The 21624-nt window shown below is 40.3% G+C and overlaps 1 protein-coding gene across 6 annotated transcripts in view; it reads left to right on the forward strand.

Annotated features, from left to right (window-relative positions):
* Nucleotides 1-21624, forward strand: part of BICD1 (BICD cargo adaptor 1) — a 157003-nt gene that overhangs the window by 109183 nt on the left and 26196 nt on the right. For all 6 annotated transcript variants that reach the window (XM_053942896.1, XM_053942899.1, XM_053942897.1 and 3 more), the window contains exons 3-6: nt 4549-4701; nt 7846-8283; nt 14080-15174; nt 20324-20475. In XM_053942896.1, coding sequence (XP_053798871.1) covers nt 4549-4701; nt 7846-8283; nt 14080-15174; nt 20324-20475 — 1838 coding nt within the window. The remainder of the gene's footprint in view (nt 1-4548; nt 4702-7845; nt 8284-14079; nt 15175-20323; nt 20476-21624) is intronic.

Genomic DNA, 21624 nt, shown 5'->3' on the forward strand with positions numbered 1-21624 from the left:
AATAGTCTGTTTTACTGTAGTAAGGACATGAAATCTCTTAATGAACATTTGTTTGAACAGAGTGGATGGAAAGAGCCCAAACATTAGTTCCACAATTTTTGGGGGGATATAAAAAGCAGTAGACAAAAAAAAAAGTCCTTTATGTGCTTCAGCTTGGGAGGGGGGGACCAAAATAGTTAATGGGAATGCATTCACTTTAAAAAAAGCCTTCAAAAAAAAAAAGAAAAAAAAAAAAAGGTTGCTGCTTTCCCAAGAAATTCAGTCTATTTTTTCACAGTTCAGGAAACCAGAAGCCATTGAAATTCACTTCTCACCTTGGAGATGAGAGTACTCAGCTTTAGGCGTCCCTTCCTTGCCCAGTTTGGATTTTTTATGTGGATTGATAGGCCACAGGAGCACAACAAGTGGCTTCCTAGGGCAGCACTTGGGAATGTTCTGACATGAAAATTGTATATTTTTTTCATGGTATTCAGCATTAGCCATTTCCATTCCTTCATTTTAAAGCAGCTTCTCACTTGCAATTATTTGATATTACACAATGTATTGCAATGTATCCACACATGATTAATACAACATGTTCTGTATGTGGCATATGAAATAAAGCATTTTGAAAGTCTAGGCTGAATCAAAAATGAACAATATATGAATATATAGTACATTTAATTAACTAAGAATTACAAACTTCTGTTATTTAATATTCTCAGAGCATATATTATGTTTAATTTGCTAAGAAGTACATACTTGTATTATTTAATATTCCACTGATACTCAGAAACCTGTCAGGATTGATGGCTGGTAGTATACGGATGTGGTCCTTGCCTCTGCAAAACCTAGAGGTGTCTTTCACTTTTCATTTATTGCAATTCTGAAAATATATCTAAGTACCAGTAAATAGGTGACCTGAACAGACTGAGCCTCCTGTTTTTCATTTTTCATGGTCTGCTCTGTGATGTGTATGTTCATTAGAGGTGCTGTGGGGCTGACATCTTCCACAATTAGTGCTCACGTATAATGAGATGCATTGCTGACAAGGACTCTCTTGTTTTCTATAGTTTCACTGAGAGGCCTTTTCCTTCTTCCTTGGCACCAATCCATTAAAGCTGTTGCAATGTGTTCAGCTGGTGGCTGGGATTGAAAATAATTTTCAGCCATTAAAACTTTGCTTGTGTGTCATCAGCTCCACCTCTTGGATTAATTTGGCTTTTGCAGACCCAGTACATAGTTCATAAGGGAATTCTCTCTGGGAATGTAAAAAGTCCTGAGGCAGTGCCCTAGTAAAAGCATCTGGCTCAATTGCTTTGTCCTGCAAGTTCAGTGCTTGGTGAGTAGCAAAGTTTAATTATGAATTACTTTGCTAATAATTTGGGTTACATTGTCCTCTAGTGGCGCATGTAGATAACGGCCCTGCTGGCAAAATCCTTTTGCCTTGTGTTTTTAAATCCTCTTATATTCTTTTCATACACATCCACCAAATAAAAAGTTTGCTTCTTGTTGCAAGATCTCTCCTCTATAAGTGCAGATGTTTTGCTTAATAAATGAGTATTTTGAGTTGTTCAAAATAACAATGGGATTGTGAGAGGTGAATATATTTAATCAAAGCATTTGATGAAAATGAATATATCCTTCATATCAACAGTAAAAGGGAATAAACTCAACACGATTTTTTTTTTTTAATAGGTTCAGGACTAATTTATTTCTAGAAAATACATAGAGGTCTTATTTAAAGGAAATGAGAATGGCCCTCTACATGTCCTGTGGCTACTCACTCGTAAACCTCAGAAACGCTGGGTTTTGGACCTGTGGAATGGAATCGCTGCCTTTCCTGGCAAGCACAGAGAGCACTGGAGTGCTTTGCAGCTGGGTGTTTGCCAGCATAATGCAGATGTTTGCAAGTAGGAAGGGAGTTCTGAAGCATGGAGAATTACTCCTGGGTGTTTCCAGTGACAAAACACACATTTTATATTGCTTTGCAAAGGTGATGCCCTGTTCTATAATGTGCTGAGTTGGTTTTTCCCCTGTGTCAGAGCAGAGGGACTGCTTCCAGTAGAGGCCTTGGCCCTGGCCATAGGAAGTGTGGCAGGCAGTGTTTGGGCAGAACATGGCACATGGGATCCTCCAACAGGCGAGTCTTCCTTTTTCCTGCTGTTTCTTCCTTGATGAAATGCCATGAGCAAGGACAAATAGAGGCTGCACTGCAGAAAGAGTTTCTCTGTGTGTAAGAAGAGGAGAATGATAGATGGTTCTGTTTATATCTCCAAGATTACTTAGGAAGCAGCAGTTATAAATGGTGAAGAAATGTGGTATCTCTTTTAAAGAAATGCTGGTGCACTCCAGCAAGGTGATAGCTCATGTTTTCTGTTGCAGTTTTCAGTGACAGGAGAGACAAAGGAGTACTTGTATCTTACAGAATTAATTTTCAAGGCTTTTTCAAGCTACTCTGCCTTGTAGTCTATCAGGGAACTACTATATTGGGATTCTGTAAAAATTCCGTGTTCGTGTCCTCCATTTCTGGCCACTTTTTTCATTTTTCCCTTTTAGAATCACAGAGTCAGAAAGTGGATTGTGTTAAAAAGGACCTTAAAGATTGCATAGTTCCAAGACCCCCACCATGAACAACGACACCTTCTGCTAGAGCGGGGTGCTTGAGGCCCCATCCAGCCTGGCTTTTTGGGGAGGCCCTCCTTTCCCTCAGCAGTGCTGATGGCAAAGGCAGTTTGGATCATGAGCAGATCTATCCTGGCTGCTGCTGCTGGTGGTCTCACCCCAGTGAGGTGCAGGCAGCACCTCTGGGAATGGCTCACTGAGCTCTTCTGGGATCCTGTCAGGATGCTCCCTCTCCCAGGGCTCCTGGCAGTGTGGGATGGATGCCAGCCAGCTCATTCCCTGGGCTGGTCGTCCTCAGACACTGGGAGAGTTGCAAGGCAGCTTCATTTGCCCTTGACACAGTGGAGTTGCACATTTGGTGTTGTTTCCATACTGGCTCAGAGTGGCACACACTGCCATAGCTGGGAATAGGGCTGGGCTGGTAGAAACAAAAGGTATAAAGGCGACCTGGGGGTATAAAATGCCTTCACCTTTTGAAATCATGTGGTGTTGCTCTTACAGTTTGTTCAGAGGTTTATTAGGCAGTGATGGATGCAGGTATATTTACGTCTTTCTAATGCTCTCTTCTGCTGGGAATCTTTTCAGTTGTTTTCAGTTCAGAAATCAGGTCGTTTCTTCTTAATTAGCTGCTAAGAGGAGGGTGATGGTTTTTAGTTTTCTCTAACAAAAATTTTTCCTTTTTAAGAACTCTTTTGTCAAGTCTTGCATCAAAATGTATTTGTTTCATGCTTTGTCAAGTTCTTTTCCAGGGGGTTGTACTTATTTAACCAAGATGCTAAGTGAAGTTCTGTTTTTTCCTTAATTCAGAATGTGGAGTTTTATCCTTCATGTACCATAGGGTGAGTGGTGCAGATTGATTGATTAGAGCTCCCTGACTACAGTTTCTGCTTAAACATTTTGACTTTTTTTCAGGTATCTATCAGGCCAGTGGTTGCCCCCCCCCCCACAGGAATCTTTTACAGAAATTCATTATTGCTTCCCAGGTCTGCTCTCTCTGGCATCCCTGCAGTGAGAGGGCTCTGCCCCATCAGTAAGGTCTCTCCACCAGCTGCTGTGGCAATGCTCAGGATCCTCCATCAGGAAAGGAGATGTGATTGACCATGCCCATTTCTCTTAATCAGACAAATGCAGGCTTTTCTTCAAAGCAGGGCAGGAGGTTGTTCCTCCCAACCAGCTCACTGTTCTCTTCCAGCTGTGTGTTAACTCCACCTTCCTGTAGTGCCTTTTACATCGTGGTTATGCCAGCAGAGTCTTTCCAGAATAACCTCACCCTTAATGTCAAACTCAGTCAGAGGTAGAATCTGATGGAATCGATTTTTGGTGAAACTGATCCCTCATGTTCTCTCTCATAAGGCTGTCTGGGCACTGTATGTGCTAATGGGAAAACTAAAATGGTGACCTTGTGTGTTCCTGGAGTGCTGGGAGTGATCCTGCTCAGCACAGCCAGGCGTTTGTCAGGCTTTTAACAAGTGCCTGCCTGTGAGCCTCTCTAGTGCCTGCAGATGCAAATGTTAGTGCACCTTGCTCCCTAGCAGATGTCTTTAGAGAACAGATGTCAGTGCTCACTGCTTTTCTGTATGATTGTAAAATGCATCCTGCTGTGGAAAACAGGTGGTAAATTTATTTAAATCCTGCTCTATTGTAGAGCAATGAAACCAGTGAGATATGGTACAGCCTTTCCAGGGTTTCCATTTCAATAAGCCTCTAATCTTGAAACTGTTTTAATCAGACTTCTCTGTCTATGAGATGTTCTCATTTCTGCATTGCCAGCACCCACCTGAAATGATTGCTTGCCCTTAAATTAATAGTGATGGTGTTTTGATGGTGCACTGTTAAATCATTTCTATTTCAGGATTAATTTCTGTTTGGCCTTTTCTGAAGGCAGTGTTCAGCATTAAAGTGGCTGTGTGTGAATTGTAATGTACTTGTGTTATCTCGCGTCAGAATAACGAAATGGTGGAACTGCAGAGGATACGAATGAAAGATGAGATTCGAGAGTACAAGTTTCGAGAGGCGAGACTGCTGCAGGACTACACTGAGCTGGAAGAGGAAAACATCACTTTACAGAAACTGGTGTCCACACTGAAGCAGAATCAAGTAAGCCTCGAAAGATTCAAGGCACTGTACTGTAAATTGTCACTATTTTCTCCAATTTCCATAATGTGATCCTGCAGGGCAGTTTGACAGAAGTTTCTTTGTATGTTTGGAGTTTTTTTTCCCCCAGTTGGGTTTTTGCTGATCACTTATTCTAAAATAGTGTTGCTGGCCATTTTTGAAATATGGGGAGGCTCTTACCTGAATTTTGAAAAATTGTGCTGGAATATTTCATTGCAGAACTATGGAATCACGGAGGAATTATTAAAAGAGATGTATTTTTGCTTCATGCTTTTCCCCTTCCTCAGGAACTCAATGCACAGCAGCCAGCTGTCCTTTAAAGTGAGCAAAAGAGATCTGGTCTCCTGTCAGAAGAGTGATGATGAAAATTTAAATATCCAGGTTGGATGGTATAACACTTCCTGCCTTTTAGATGCTGTCTAGACCATTGTAACATTGCACTTCATAACACTCCCTCCTCACCTGCCCTCAGAGGGTCACAGCTCTGCACTGCAGCCCCTGGTTGTGTCCTGACCTATTGCCTGGTGCTCTTGGGGCTTCTGTGGAAGAGCAAGCCCTGTCACAGTTTCTGGTGGCAGCCTGGGAGCAAAGCTGCCTTATTCCTGCAGGAATAAGCAGTGCTATTTCAGCTCTCTTTTACTGCTTTTTTTACTGCTGCAGCACCAATGCAATTGAAACACTTAAAACAACAGAGCTGTGCTGCAGGGAATACACAGGTAATAGAAATGAGTGCATAATTCCCTTATTTATGAAGATGCCTAGTCTTTCACACTCCTGAAATGGAATTTATAGCAGATCATCTTTTTGCCAGAGTTATTTACCCAGACAGCAAATTCCTCCTTTGAGGCATGTATTTTTTTCTCATCAACCTCATAGGAGACATTTTCACATTTTCAGGAAGTAAATGACCCTTTATGGACTGTCCTAGTTTTCTCTTAAAATGAAATCTGTTTGCAAGTGTATATATTTGTCATAATATTTCATTCTAACTGAAACTGAATGCCAATAGTCTATGGAGAGAAAAAGCATTGCCACATTTTTGAAGGACTTTAAAAATCAGTCATTTTGCATCACAGATCCATGCACTTGTGAGTCCTAAAATTACTTTAATCTACAAGATAAAATTTTAAGAGCATTTTATACTTTAATGGTTGAATTTACAAAAACGTGTGTTATAAATCTTGGTTGTAAAATGTCATCATCTACATATTGGTTTTTTTTTTTTTTTTTTGTAGCTTTTTAAAGTAAGAGTCTATGAGAAGGTAACCATAGAAATACAGACCTCTAGCTTTTATATGTATTTAAAATTGAAAAAGTGTTGATTGTTTTGTTGGGTTTGGCTTTTTTTCATGTCCTTAAGTTATAAACATAGCTACTTGATTGCATTTCACAATTTTTCCAGATGGACCTCTTCCTTCAGTAAGGAAAAATATTAAATTGCCAAATGTAGATTTGAAACTTGTGGATTTTCCTTTTCTATTGAAGAATGCCCAATATCACTTCGGGCCTTTTTTGTTGTTCAATATCTTTCCAGTTTCTGGATTTGAAGATTAGTGCTTTGGTTTTTAAGTTTGCCTTTCCAGAGGTTTATGAGTAGAAGACTTTTCACAAGTTGATAAATATTCTACTTCAGTAGGAATGGTGGATATTTTTATTTGTGCCAGAACCTTATTTTAGTTTGATTAAAAATCCATGTATGTCAAATAGAAAAAAAATCTATACCATGCATTAAGATTGCAGATATTAATGTGTTTGAATTATAAAAGCATCAACTGCAAAAAATGGTGGTTTTTTAAGAAACATGAAAATTCAGTATTTTTTTCCTCTTTCACCAAACTATTAAGTTATTTCACCTGATAATGAGACTTTTTTTTTCATTTTGACATTAAAATGCAGATGAGAAACATGATTAGAAGTAAATTTAAAAAAAATCAAAGTGTCTTGATTTTTACCAGGAGTGCTAGTCAAGTGTGGACATGGACCTTGACAAACAAAGCTCTTCCTTTTCATTGCTGTGGGGTTTTCCAACAGTGAAAAGGAAGATGAAGAAGGACAGCAAAGGGGAGGCATTCTGCAGTGGGGATCTCCTGCACTGTCTAGGTATTGTTGACCAACTGGTTTTGAGCTAGGCTGGGTTTTTCCAGGCTTTGTTTCTTGTGAGGTGAAATGGCGAGGACTGAACAAGAGAGCTGCCTCTAAAGGACAGAGAAGAAGCTGCTGTTTAGCTCAGCTCACAATGCCCATAAATACCTTGATAAAATACCACACTTTGGTGTGGGGCAGGGAGCTGCCTTTGGAGAAGGACAGACCAGTGAGCCCCTCCAGTGCTAACCAAGGGGTGTCACTGGGACACATTCCAGGCACTGTGGTTGGAGCAACAGGTTCCTGTATGCTCCAGAGGGACAGCCCTACACACAGTCCAGGGGCTGTGGGGGGCTGAATGAGCTCTTTGCTGCATTCTTCTGGTAGTTTAAGAATCTCTAGCAATTTTGGGGCATCTTAGAGTTTAAACTGACTGTACAAATAGATTCCTGTTTAATTTTTAAAATTAAATGCCTCTGGGGTAATGGAGAGCCTTGTAAAGTATAGAGAAGAGAGTTGAGGCTCTTCTACTGGTTTTGTACCCTCATCCATATTTTTGAAAATTGCCAAGATATACTTGAGAGTATCTGTACCCATGTGACTTTACATCCAGTAGGAATTGAGATATGAGGTAATCTTCAGAATATTTCAGGCTATCATATATCAGGCTATGTTAACCTAAGATCTATGAATACCATGATATAGCAACTTTGCTTATGGCAATTCATAGTAAATCTGCTATTACCTGGACATCTGCTAATAAACAAGCCTTCTTCCCATGAAATTTCATTGCTTATCATAAGTTATTCAGAAAGGGGTTTTCTATTTCTTGAGTCTCACATGCTGAAAAAGTGAGCACCGGATTATTTAATAGAGAGAGCTCCACTTGCACTTTTTGCTCAGTCAGTTCTTTGCAGCAGCAGGCAATGTCTGGTGTTCCAAACCATAGTTTCTCTAACACCTATCTCAACAGGGCTGATAAATGGCAGGTTTCCACAACTCAAGTTTTAGTATTATGAATGTTCTTTGTCTTGTCTAATTCAGGTTGAATACGAAGGCTTAAAGCATGAGATTAAACGATTTGAGGAGGAGACAGTGTTGCTTAATAGCCAGCTAGAAGATGCCATCCGGCTGAAGGAGATTGCCGAGCATCAGCTGGAGGAAGCTCTGGAAACTTTAAAAAATGAAAGAGAGCAAAAGAACAATCTGAGAAAGGAACTGTCCCAGTATATCAACCTCAATGATAGTATGTATAATAACCATATTAATATATCAGTAGATGGGTTGAAGTTTTCAGAGGACGGGGGTGAGCCCAACAATGATGACAAAATGAATGGACACATCCACGGGCCTCTTGTGAAACTCAATGGTGACTACAGAACTCCCACGAGCAGGAAAGGAGAATCTCTGCACCCTGTCTCTGACCTCTTCAGTGAGCTCAACATATCAGAGATACAGAAACTGAAGCAGCAGCTCATGCAGGTAAGGGCTGAATTTAATGTCCTGGAGTGTTTCAACACATCCTATGAACCTTCGTGCCAGTTTTGCAGTGATCATTCCTTGTAATGTTCTTGACCACAGACTTCTATTTTCCAGACTTCTGCTTTGGTGTTTTTTCATATCTAGGTTTTGCCAGAAATATCCCTAGTAAGCCGAGTACATGCCTGCACAAAAGTCAGTGTGACCTGAGCAGATATTTAGGGCAAAGGGGAGAAAGGGACATAGATGCTAGGGTTACAGATAGTTAGATTCCTTTTTTCCTGCTTTCATAGTGGTAAATGTCCCTGAAAGTGCAAATGAAATAAGGTATTCTTCAGTATGACTAAAGCTATCCAGAAAAAAATTCTCATTAAAATACTGCATCTACAGATTTGATTATGGTCCCTTGCAAGTCAGAGGGAGTTTTTGGCGTTAAATTCAGCTCGAGCAAGATTTGGCAGGCGGTCAGGAGAGAACAAAAGGAGGGCAGCGCTCCTCTCAGCAGCCGTGCACTGGCAGCATTTGGCGTGTGGGCTGTCACAGAGCGCCCTTGTCCCGCTGGCAGTCCCGGCGGGTGCGCGGGCTGCAGGGGGTGCCTCGGGCCGGGACTGCCAGCGCTTGTTCCCTGCTCATCCGTGCCCAGCCAGAACAGGAGCCTGGGATGCCAGCCAGAGGAAAACTCAAGCTGCCAGCCCCAGTGTTGCCATCATCTCAGAAGGGGTGCGGTGCCATGCAGAGAAAGGGTCCTGCTGCCCAAGCTGTTGAGCATCTTGTCTGCCACAACAGCATGAAAGGTTTTGGCACCATCAAGGAAACACCCAGCATCTTCTAGCTTCGGGCTTCTGAAATGCACCTCTTCTAAAGAGAGGAAATATGAGCCCTTTACTGCTTGAAATGTAAAAGGTTGTTTGGGAGTGAAGTAGAGCAAAACCAGTTTTCAGTGCTTGCTAGAGAACAACAAACCCCTCTGTAGTCTGTCTTGTTTGCTGAAGAGTTAATTGTTTTATTTATCTCATTGCCAAATTCACTGTGGGATGTTTTGATCTGAGCTGTGACATGGTGAACATGGATGACGTCTAGTGTTTTGCACCAATAACTTTGACACAAAGCATACATCATTTAAGTGTGAAAGCTGGAAATACAGGATTTTATTTACATGAAAAATTCTGTTAAACTTTTCCAGTTTTAAGGTGTACACAGAATGTATATTGTTTATATATGCACCTGGGAGAACATATACATGTATATATATAATATGTGAACATATACATTATATGCAGCTTCTAATTTGATTCAGAAATACAATGTTAAAATTTTAAAAACACAGTTTCAAAAGAAATGCCTTGAAATGTCCACATTTCAAAATACACTGTGTTTTAAACCATAATTTACAATGAAATATATGCATAATAAATTTTGAGTGAAAGTTGCTTAGAAATTAAAAGAAAGGGTTGCTTTGAGTATGCTTTTGCTTGAATTAATTAAATTAAATACTGAGCACAATGAGTTAGCAAACTTTTGCTTGAAGGATACTGTAATTGTCTTTATCTTCTCTGAGTTAAAAACTTATATTCCCTTAAACAAAGAAGCAGCCTTCTCACAGTCACTAGGAACACACTTAGAACCCTAAAAAAGAAATTTTAACTATTTTTGGTCATAGCATTTTTTGGTGCTGGGCCCCAGCACATCTGTGCCAATGGTGGCCACCATTGTTTGGCATTTACATCCTGATAAAAGGTTCATGGTTTAAAAAGACAAGACTAGACCTCAGTGAAAGCCTGATTCCTTTAGATAATGTAAAGAGTCACTGCAAAATGCTGATGTTTTACAAAGTGATCTCCTCTCTGTTGAGTTACATCAGTTCACATCACACAAATTAAATTTGGATCATACAAATTAAATGTGAAAAATTCCACCAAAAGTTTTCTGTGTAGTAGATGTGAGACTTAATCAGGTTTAAAAGCTGACAAAAGGTAAATCATCAGCAAAATTGCATTTTTTTTTCCTCTACAGTGTCTTTGCCATACAGTTCATTCAGCTGTAACTCAATATTTGGTATGAGTTCCTCCTATTTTCTGTGAAGAGGCTGCACTAGGACAGAGTTTCTGAAGGAACTGATCATTTATGGGGAACAATTTTTTGATTATAGGACATAAGATTCCTTTTTAGGATAAAAGTAAACTTCAGATTTTCCATTTTGTAAGGGTGTCTGGCAAATTTAAATTGTTTTTGCTCCTCAATTTCATAGAGAAGACTTCACTGAAACAGTATGACAAATAGAATTCCTTCTACAGCTTTTGGATGCTGTTGCTTCATGGGCTGTGCTGGTCTCTAGGAGAGATTTAATTGCACCTACTCCCTTTCCATATATATATCTGCTGTGTAGCAAATGTTCTGCTGAAAATTTTCTTATTCTGAGATTTTCTTAGGAAAGCTCAGGGCTTTGTGTTCTTCCTTCCCGTTTGTTGTCCAGTGGAAAGAATTCCTCATCTCATCCTTGAAGTCTAGGACTCCTTTTCTTCCCATAGTCATGCTTTCCCTTTTTCTGAGGCCAATATCACATTTGGAAAACTTAGATAAAGTTCTCTTAAAAAGGCAGAAAAATAAAAAATCCCTGCAGCTCAGTTTCTGACAGTCTTTTTCAGCTGCCTTGTACTCTTGTGGCAAATATGCTATATCTGAGATTCAGGGTTCTTGAGATGAGTTCTCCTGTTAATTTGTTCCAGTCTCCCCCAGGAATTGTTGACTGAAATTCTGATGTTGAAAAAAAAAAAAGGAAAAGAAAAAGGTGAGGACATAAATGGCTATGGTTAAATTGCTTTCCATAACTGCAAACTATAGATGCAATTTGGGAAGGAAATTTTCTCAATTTGAAATCTCTGAAGGGAAGGATGAATCAAAAAAATAGGTATAGCTACTTTTATTTTCATTTTAAGATGATAAAAATCCTTACTGCAGCTACGAATTTCAGTGTCCAAAAAATGCACCAACTGGGCTGAAAAATACCTGGAATTGCCATAAGTTTGCTGTGGTGGAAATAAGAGTATAGTATTGTCTAGAACAGGAAATATTACCATATTTGGGAACAGCAGCCTCATTAATATGCAAAAGATGTGCTCAGAACTGAGCTGTAGCTTTGGGGTTTTTCCCTTGGCAGTAGGAGCATGTATTTATGGTTTTAAACAGAAGGGGATTAGCTTAATCCATTATTGCTGGTCCAGAATTAATAAAATGGAGTAGGTCTGTGTATTTCCTTTTGCTTGCTGTGCAAGTTGATACAGGGGTTTTAAAAGTTTAAAATGTTTTCTCTGGAAAGAATCTTTTCTGTTTGAAATTAGTGTTTCCAGAACACATTTATGTTCAGAAGAGAAATTATCATCAAGATCCAAATTAGCTCTGCTACAGATTTTCTTCGCAATCAGGTATAATGGCTCAGATCAGTAGTCCTGCAGGATCAATTCTGTCTGATTAATTTAAGTAGGCACTGAAGCACTGTGCTGCTTTAACACACAGGTGTTTCCCCAAAGGAAAGGCTTTATTATGATAAATATTATTAAAAATAAATATTTATATTTACATGGGTGCAATCTACAGTGAATTGGCTTCTTTGGTGTGAACATGCCCACAATGGACCCATACACTTTAATAAGCCAACTGCCCTTGGTGTGTAGTATGTGGTTCTTTATTATCACTACAATTTCCCACTGTAAGGTGAGAAGATCCTTTAATTAGCCAAAACCCAGATTTTTTGTGCATATGCATAGCTCACCTTACCAGCCTGAAGGAATAAATGCCTTCATCTGCTGAGGGCAGTGTAGCTAACACTGAAGCCTGCTATACCAAGTGGTAACAACTGGAGTTTAGCTGGAGGTTTCTAGGGAAAGCAGACCTGGGGCAGGCAGCTTGATGAAAAAAAAAAGAGGAAAGCTGGTGAAGAGACTCCTGCTGGGTTGATCTCTGAGGGTCCCCAGGATGGGCCTGACCAGGAGATCTGTAGAAAGTGTTCACTTTTAAGAAGATGCACTTGGCAAAAGGGAAGTTGACCCTATTTTGGATTTTCTCAATAAGAGTGGGCTGACATGGGGGCTGAGCAACAATTAGAGTGGCAGACATACTGGGATAGCAACGGAGGAACGAAAAATGGAGAAGGATACCAAAATACTTGTGGTTCTTGGCTGTCCTCTTCTGCACTGACGATGTAGTGCCAAAAGTGGAACACTTCATATCTAAAGAGAGAGACTCTTCCTGGATCATAAAATAATGATGAGGTTTTGGCCCTGTATTTTTAATTCTTAAGGCATCAGTCCTCTGTATACAAGAAAAGTAGGCTGATTTTTTTAGATGTTTATTATGGTGTCTATTTTTATTTGTACATTTCTGCCTGCAGTTGATTGCAGATCATAGTGGAGGCCATGTTTTGAGAGCCTGTCTGTGAAACCAAGGGATCACTGTGTGCTCCAATGTCTTAGTACTTCTGAGCAGCAGCCATGGCTCAAAAGCCTGGTTAAGAGGAAACAAGAGTTTGAAGCACTGCTTGGAACATTTTGTGAGATGGTATTAATACCTTCTCAGTTTCTCAAAGGCTTTTCTTTTCCTTTACTAAGATTTGTGGTGGCTAATTTGATTCTCTGCCACATACTACTGATAGGGAAGGAAAGCTTGGGTTTGCTTATTTTTATTTTTTTTTTAAGGTTTCTTCATAACTGAAAACTTTAAATTCTCAGAATTAATAATTCCAGCACTTACCAAGGGAAATGCCATTTTCACTGCATGTGCTGAGATACTGCAACAGGGGGAGAGAAGATCAGTAAACCTGGTAGGCTCAGGGTCTTAGTGTAAAAGTCATGAAAGGAAGAAGGATCTTATCTCTGTAAGCATTCCTCTTCTTCCCAATTCACACCTCAGAACAGGACAAAGGCACAGGAAAAAGTTGGAGCATTACACTTAAAACCTGGAAGTCTTTCAGGGTTGTTATGATGAGTAGCAAATACCTGAGCAGATCAAACTTGTCTTGTTCACCTGCTTTAAAATTGCTGTGCATTAAAACTTCTAGAGGTGTCCATCCTGATGTCTTCTGTTGCTCAACATCCACTTTTCTATGTGGATATTTGGAAAGAAACTTACTAGGTCACTACCTGTGGGTTGTTAGTTAACACTACAAGTCCTACTTTTTCTGGCTTGAATTTAAACAGATGGATTTTGCTTACAGATAAGTGCTGGGGATGGGCAGTCCTGGGAGTTGCATGTGCTCAGTGTCCTGATCTGTGCTACATTTCCACACGGTAGGTTATTCAATCTGTGGAAATGTACACAGCTAGTTTTTTACTGCATTTGCCTTAATGAAAGTGTGCAGCAGTTCAAAGATATAAATGAATATTGTGAAAGATTGGTAGAGCTGTTACAGGGAAATGTAAATTCAAACTCTATTGAGAAATGGCTTACAGCTGACAGTGATGCAGTTTCTGTGTTCAGGGAACATACATCCTAATAAATCCTGTATCATCACTCTAGCTGATGAGACAGTGCTTGGGCACTTGGTAATTCTTCAGTGGGCAACATATAAAATTGTGATCTAGTGATATTGGAAGTTGTAACAGAGTCTGGGACTTTCTAAACCTCTGAGAGTTACACAGTGCTCTATAAATTAATTTTATGGTTTAAGTGTACATGGCTAAAATCTCTTGGAAGCCCTCAAGCTGAAGGCAGTGTTGGGGTAGAAGAGATGACTGTGGCTGCAGAGTTTGGTGCTCAGCATGGGTAGGATGAGATGCTGGGTTTCTCACTCTGACTCTGTTGCAGGTGGAGCGGGAGAAGGCCATTCTTCTGGCCAACCTCCAGGAGTCCCAGACGCAGCTGGAGCACACCAAGGGAGCCCTGACAGAGCAGCACGAGCGCGTGCACAGGCTCACGGAGCACGTCAATGCCATGAGGGGGCTGCAGAGCAACAAGGAGCTGAAAGTTGAGCTTGACTGTGAGAAGGGCCGAGATTCCAGTGAGGAGGCACACGACTACGAAGTGGACATCAATGGCTTGGAGATCCTGGAATGTAAATACAAAGTAGCTGTTACTGAGGTGATAGACCTTAAAGCAGAAATCAAAGCCTTAAAGGAGAAATATAATAAGTATGTGGAAAACTACACTGAAGAGAAGGCCAAGTATGAGAGCAGAATCCAGACGTATGATGAGCAGGTGACAAGCCTGGAGAAGTCGACCAAGGAAAGCCAGGAAAAAATGGTCCACATGGAGAAGGAGTTACAAAGGATGACAAGCATAGCAAATGAAAACCACAATACCCTTAACACTGCCCAGGATGAGCTGGTGACGTTTAGTGAGGAGCTGGCTCAGCTCTACCACCACGTCTGCCTGTGCAACAACGAGACGCCCAACAGGGTCATGTTGGACTATTACAGGCAGAGCAGAGTCACCCGCAGCGGGAGCCTGAAGGGGCCAGATGACCCTCGAGGTCTCCTTTCCCCACGACTTGCCAGGCGTGGGGTGGCATCGCCTGTAGAAGCCAGGACCCTGACGGAGCAGGTGACGAAAGAGGCTGCAGAGCCCGGCAAGGAGCAGAGCCCAACAAAAACACCTTCCATTTCTCCTGTCATCACAGCCCCTCCTTCCTCCCCTGTCTCTGATACCAGTGACATCCGCAAAGAGCCTATGAACATCTACAACCTCAATGCCATAATAAGGGACCAAATCAAGCACTTGCAGAAGGCTGTGGATCGGTCGCTGCAGCTGTCGCGCCAGCGAGCCGCAGCCCGTGAGCTGGCGCCCATGATTGACAAGGACAAGGAGGCCTTAATGGAGGAGATCCTGAAGCTGAAGTCGCTCCTGAGTACAAAGCGAGAGCAGATTGCGACCTTGAGGGCAGTGCTGAAAGCCAACAAGCAGGTGAGGCGCTCCTAAAGCACTCAGGAAAGTCTGGTATTTATAGAGGTCAGTTACAAGCTTTCCCAGGGGTATTTTGGAGGAGAGGTTTTACTCACAGGTTATTTAGCCTCTCGCTCACTCACAGCAAGGACACACCTTCGTTCCCTCCCCTCCCAGCCTCCTCTTTAAGCACCTCAGTTCTGCTTTTCTCAGCACCCTTCATTCACTCAGCAGAGGTGTAGGCAGGGGCCAGCTACTGCCCAGGCATGTTGCTGGTATTATATCACAAACTGTTTAAGATTACCAGGGGTGGAAAACAAAATAGAACATCCCTGGAGAGCGTTTCAGTGGTATGCTTTTGTATTTAGGAAAATAAAAATCTTCAAGGAATTATTTTGAGTTTTTTTCAAATCTTAAGAGAAATTCATTCAACCACTTTATTTTTGATGTTTCACCAATGAAAAGAAGAAAATTGTAGTACTTGATATCAAATGCCAAAAGAAATCCATCTTAATGTTATATTTTTCAAGAGTACTGTCAATTTTCTTTGCATAGTATATCTACCAAGCCCTTGGCATCCATTAGATTCCAGGTTTGAAAACACTGTAAAAAAATATCTAAATTTAAACATGTAGTTTTATTTACTTTGATGCATCTCCTTTTGCCCAGAATTAAATCTGAATGTAAAAGGCTGCAGTGGCAGTGGTTTCATTCTAGGTTGCCTGGCACTTTCCTCATCTGAAAACAGTGCAGTGATCACCACATGGTGGCTTGAATCCTGATTAGCAGCTTAGCACTCTTAGCTGTTGACAGCAATGGGATTTCAGTGTTAAAATTCCCAATAGTCAACTATTCTGAAGTTACAATTTCAAGTTTAATTGATTGGTGTATCTGTAACTGCATAGGGTACTGGGGAGTTTTAAATTGCAGCAATATTTCAACATATATTGAGTCTTTTATAGCATTCCGCCCCCCCCGATACAACGCATGTTAAATATTAACTCAAGTAATTAAATACCATCTCTAATTAAGCAATAATAGCTCTGAGCAATTATATGTAGATTTTCCATGTAATAAAAATGTAATTTAGATGGAATTGATGTATGTGGGTATACATTCTGTGATTCCAAATTAAAGATTTTTCCCATTAGCATAGAGCTATCATTTATTTTTTTGCTGCTACCGGAAGATCTATCTCAGTCTCACTCTTTTATTGTCAGAAATAATGCAATATCCTAAGGCATGCTCACTGAAATGGAAAAGATAGATTTGCTGACTAAGGAGCTGCTATTAACTAATATTTTATTTATTAGATAGCAGCATAGACATTGGTAACTGTACAACTGGGTACAGAAACTTGCAATACTTGTTCATGCAAACCTGATACCAGCTTCCTCAAACTTTCAAGCTAAAAGACATAGTAATGTAAAGGGAAGGAGAAATTTAGCGTTGGAGAGGGGAAGAATCATTTATTATGTGCCAGCCTCAAGTGGTGGGTGTATCCCAGAATGCAAATTCATGTTTTGACTCACGTTCGAAAAACAGGAGTTAAGATTTACTCTCTTGAGGTCTTCCCCTTCAAAAGAATAAGTTTCTAAGCAGCAAAAGGCTTGGGATGTTTTTCCCTTGTGGGCCCTTCCTCGGGTCTGGTATTTTGGGTTTGGTATTTTGTACTTCAGTGAAAAACCACCCTTAACTAGGGAAGCACAGTTGGTATGTAATGTTGGTCAGTAGTATTTGCAAATAAGCATTTTTATTTTATAAATAAATATTATTTATAAATATTATTTTATTTTCACAAAGCTCTAGCATGGAAAAGAGAGCAACATTTGGTGCAAGAAGATGCAAACCTAAGTCCATTAAAATGGATTATTAAATCAATTGCCCAAGAAAGCAAGGCACATAGATCTTGCTTGGCTTGCTTGCTTACCTTGTCCTGATTTATGTATCCATTTGTTCATAGCCCAAATTACTGTGTTGGCACCTGACTGGTGGAATAAGCATTAACAAGTAGCATAAATGAGAAAGTAAAATCAAATTAATGATGCAGTAACTTTTAGGACTGGTTCAATAATGGGTTTGATTTTGATTTCTAATAGGAATCAGAAAGCAAAGCTGCCTATGAGGGGAATTTAATACCCTGAAGTTCTGATGGAAAGCAGATCAGTTGTTTGGCAACCTTTGGGCTGAGTTTGGGCAAACATCTCTTCTCCTCATACAGAGGAGGGTGGAAAGGACCCTGTTAGTTCTGGCAGTGCTTGAGGTCCTGGCTGTGTGCTCACCTCAGCCTGTTCACCTCCAGGGCTGGGCATTGGGGATGGGGAGGGAGCTGAGCTCTGTGTGCTCCTCAGCTCTCTTTTCCTCTCTGGTATTTCACACCCTGCTGGAGTCCAGGCCTTGGAGCTCTCTGCTCCCTCCTGGTGTTGCTGTCAGTTCCAGGTGACTTCTTCTACAAGGTAAATGCACAGTGAGCCATCAGTCCCGTGTCTGCAGGCAGCTGGCTGAGAGCCTGGGTACTTCATTTGCCCAAGTCCTTGGCATGACTGGTCTGACAAAAGAGTGTCATGAGCACCTCCGCTGTCTTATTGGATGATTTACTTTACTGAAGAGCATTCATGCTTTTTTTTTTCTGTGTTTTCATCTTTTTTCTTGTGCTCCCTATCTACTTGTGTGTTGTGAAATTGCATTTTTATGTGGAAAAAAGTTCTCTAATTTTTCTGGCTGATTTTTTTTTTTCTTTAACCACAGCTTTTAAAAAATGCCAGGTCTTGGCATCTGCTTCCTTGTACCACCCACTACTTGGAGATTAAGCCTTTTATTTATCCCATCCTTCCTTTCAGAGAACGCTCTGCATACACTATTCTAGATTACCTAAATCTAGATTAGCCTATGGAACTGGCACCAGGCATAACTAGGCATATATGGCTCAATGGGTACAATTTTGGAGATTGGCTGAGATGGGGAACAAATAGAAATAATTTCATCAAGAGCTGGCACTGGAGGGGGAGTAACATGAAGCTGTGTCTTCAGTTCATTTTGTCCCTGTTAGTTTGGCACAGTGTGATAGTCCAGCTGAGGTGACCAGACACTCCAAGTGTCTCTGATAGATGGAGGCTGAGTTCCTCTTCTATCCTCTGTCTCACTCTCCATTACACATTCAGGCTTCAGGGTGTTCTCAGGATTCAGGCAAGTTTCCTGTCTCTTCAGGCTCCCCAAATTTCCAAGAGAAGCTTCCTCAGCTTGTGCTCCCCATCTTTCTTTTGCTACTAAACCCACCTTTTTTGTTAGCTTTATTTGCTTCTCTAGCAGAGCACTTGTGCCCATTTGTTCTTCACTTTCAGGAGGGAGATCCTCAGCAGCTTGGCTGGTGCATGGAGAGACATGAAGTATTTCCCATAGGATTTGCAACTTATGCTTTGTTTTCTCTATGCTGTTTTATAGGAAACTTTAATAGGAAGAAAAAAATGTTTGAAGATTTGACACAGTTCTTCCTCTGTTACTTTTATTCACCGAGTAAATGATATTTTCATCCTCTAGTGTTGCATGTCCATTAACTTACCCTGACATCCAAACTAAAACATGGGGATCATGATGTGTCTGATCATTGTGCAGAGTTTCAGTGATGTGTAAATTACTGTAATTTTTGAGTGCACATTTTTGGTCATGGCTGAAAACAGACAAAAAGCTGATTATTTCTGCTTTATCCTGCCAAGACATAGGCTGGTGTTCACCATCCTACACTGCACCAAAGCATATATCAGCAAGGCTGAAAGAAGCAGAATTGATTTAAATAGATCACTAAGTGATTGATAATTTTAACATGTATTGCTGATGATTTCAAATTCTGGATTGGAAAAATGCACCTATTTAAAATGATAGGTGGTAACTACTGCCCTTTAAAAATCTGTTCTCTTAATGTAAATTGGTGTGAAAGTAAGAAAATATTATTGGTGAGTATACAATTTAAAAAAAATAATTTTTTTAATGTTGTTATTTAACAAGACACAAATGAATAAAGTTGTAATTTAGTAGGAGATTCCAATGTGCCCTTTTGTTAAGTGACATTGGGAAATGTATTGGGTTTTGGAAAACTGAGTTTGCAATAGGTTTCCAACTGTTTGGTCATTACCATCCTGTTCCCTTGCTGGTTACTTCAACCTAATGTTCTTCTAAACTTCTCTCCCCTGGTGGTGGCTCAAGAGCCCATAAGATCAACAGAGGAAATTGATTGCAATTTATTGTGCACTAAATGAAGTGCAAAAAACAACCATAAAACCCTCTGAATAAATGTAAAAGAAGCAAATTTTTCTTCATTTCATTCAAAGGCAATAATTTCTCAAGCAGCAGTAGGTATAAAGCCTGTATAAAACTATGTATTTTGAATAACTTCAAAATGATACTAAATTCATAGGTAAAGCAGAATGTTCAAGTCTTGCAGAGATAAGACAAATGTAACTATTATAAACAGCATAGTAGTAAATTACAGAAATTTAATAGATGAAATTGAAAACAGAAAGAAGGAAATTTAGGAATGGGACTAATACAAAGCTTTGCTTTCCTGTTAAATTAAAACTGTAATTTACACTTTTTTATTCTCTCTCTCTTTTTTTAGTGGTTAGGACTGGTAAAATAATGCTGGTTTGCACAGCAGCGATCATTGCCGGTTCTCAGGCATAAATCAAACTGGCAGGTCCTGGCCATCCCTGTGCCCAAGGAAAGCCTCAGCCAGCAGGATGCTTGAGGCAAAACACGGTGATTCAGAGCCTGGCTACTGAGGCTGAGCCTCATGTGCTCTGTGTCCTGTTTGCAAAGTGGCCAGGGGACACACTTGGTTGTTTATTGCAGCTCAAACAATGTGGTAGCACTTCCTGTAGTAACTTTACTCACTTGCCTGAGCCCTCCACATATGGCTGCACAGTTTTGCAGAGATACTGGAGGTGTTGAGTTGTTGTCAGTTGCTTTTGAAATGGGCTTTGTCCTTTCAGCTGCTTTCTCCTCCTGGTTTCATGGAGTACAACTTAAAAGAAGTTAAAGTGTGCAGTCCAGTGAAGATCAGGTTTAATTTCTTTTACTGTGTGAATGAAGGACATCAAAACCAAAATCAAGCATGGGATTTTCACTGTTCTCAGATCTGTGTCTCATAAGCACATATCCTTGTTTGTGTTTTCAGACAGCTGAAGTGGCACTGGCCAATTTGAAGAACAAATACGAAAATGAAAAAGCAATGGTGACTGAGACCATGACCAAGCTACGGAATGAACTAAAGGCTCTGAAGGAAGATGCAGCAACCTTCTCATCCTTGAGAGCAATGTTTGCAACCAGGTAAGGGAAACGGTGTTACATCTGGCTTAGCACTGTAAACATGTGTGTGCTAAGTGAGAACACACTTAGCTGTGTATGTGGGGTGCTTAGGAGGATAGAGAAATTATTTTCTGCATGGTCAGGGTTTTGCTGGATGAAGGTGAATGAGTCCTAGCATGCACACTGTGCAAAACTTGCAAGCTTTCAAGTGCTGCTAAGACGTGCGCCTTGGAAAATAAAGCTGAAGAATAGCAATGTCAATACAACCTTGAGCAAAGTGTTACAAATGGCAGTATATGCCTACAGAATATTTGCATTTATAGGGTTTTTTAAAGTGGAAATCAAATAGTGGATTTTTGTGGCTGATTTTCCCATTCAGAAGTACACAGTGATTCTGTCATGTAAAGCTATCGTATGGTTAATGATGACCTTCAGAACTCCACATTTTCATTACAGTGAGATTTATTACTTACCAGTAGTAAAATCTATTTAATCAACCAGCCTATGCTGTAATCCAGTGCTAATAATGGTAAGGCCACTGTAATTTCCCACTCCAGCATAAATTCTTATTTTCTTCCACTGTGATGTTCAATTTATTATCTTCTCTTTCACAGGATAAAAGCTTCACTTATCTTCTGTAACGTACTTCCTGCTGGCAGGACAGTAATTAATCAACTTTCAGCTTTCCTTCTTCCATGTTTTCTTCAGAAGAGCTTTTGGCTTTACATGGAATCACAGAATCAACTAGGTTGGAAAATACTTCTGAGATTAAGTCCAACCTATGACCCAACACCACCTTCTGATCCAGACCATGGCACTGAGTCAAGTCCAGGCTTTCCTTAAAAACCCCCAGGGATGTGACTCCACCACCTCCCTGGGCAGTTCACTCCAATGTCTAATATCCCTTTCTGTGAAGAAATTCTTCCTAATGACTGCCTAGACCTCCCCTGGCACAGCTTATGATTGTGTCTTCTCATCTTAGCTCCTTCTTAAAAAGTTACCTAAAAGTTTGGTGGTTTTTTTTTGTTTTTTTTTTTTTTTTTTTTTTTTTTAAAGCTCCAGCATTTTCATCAATAAATTCTTATTTTGGAAATACACACGAAAGATTTCCGCCCCCCCCCCTTATGGTCAAACATAGTACAGATTTCTTGTTTGTGCTTTAGTCCATAA

Source organism: Vidua chalybeata, chromosome 5 (genome assembly GCF_026979565.1).
Source record: "Vidua chalybeata isolate OUT-0048 chromosome 5, bVidCha1 merged haplotype, whole genome shotgun sequence".
In the NCBI taxonomy this organism is placed as follows: Eukaryota; Metazoa; Chordata; class Aves; order Passeriformes; family Viduidae; genus Vidua; species Vidua chalybeata.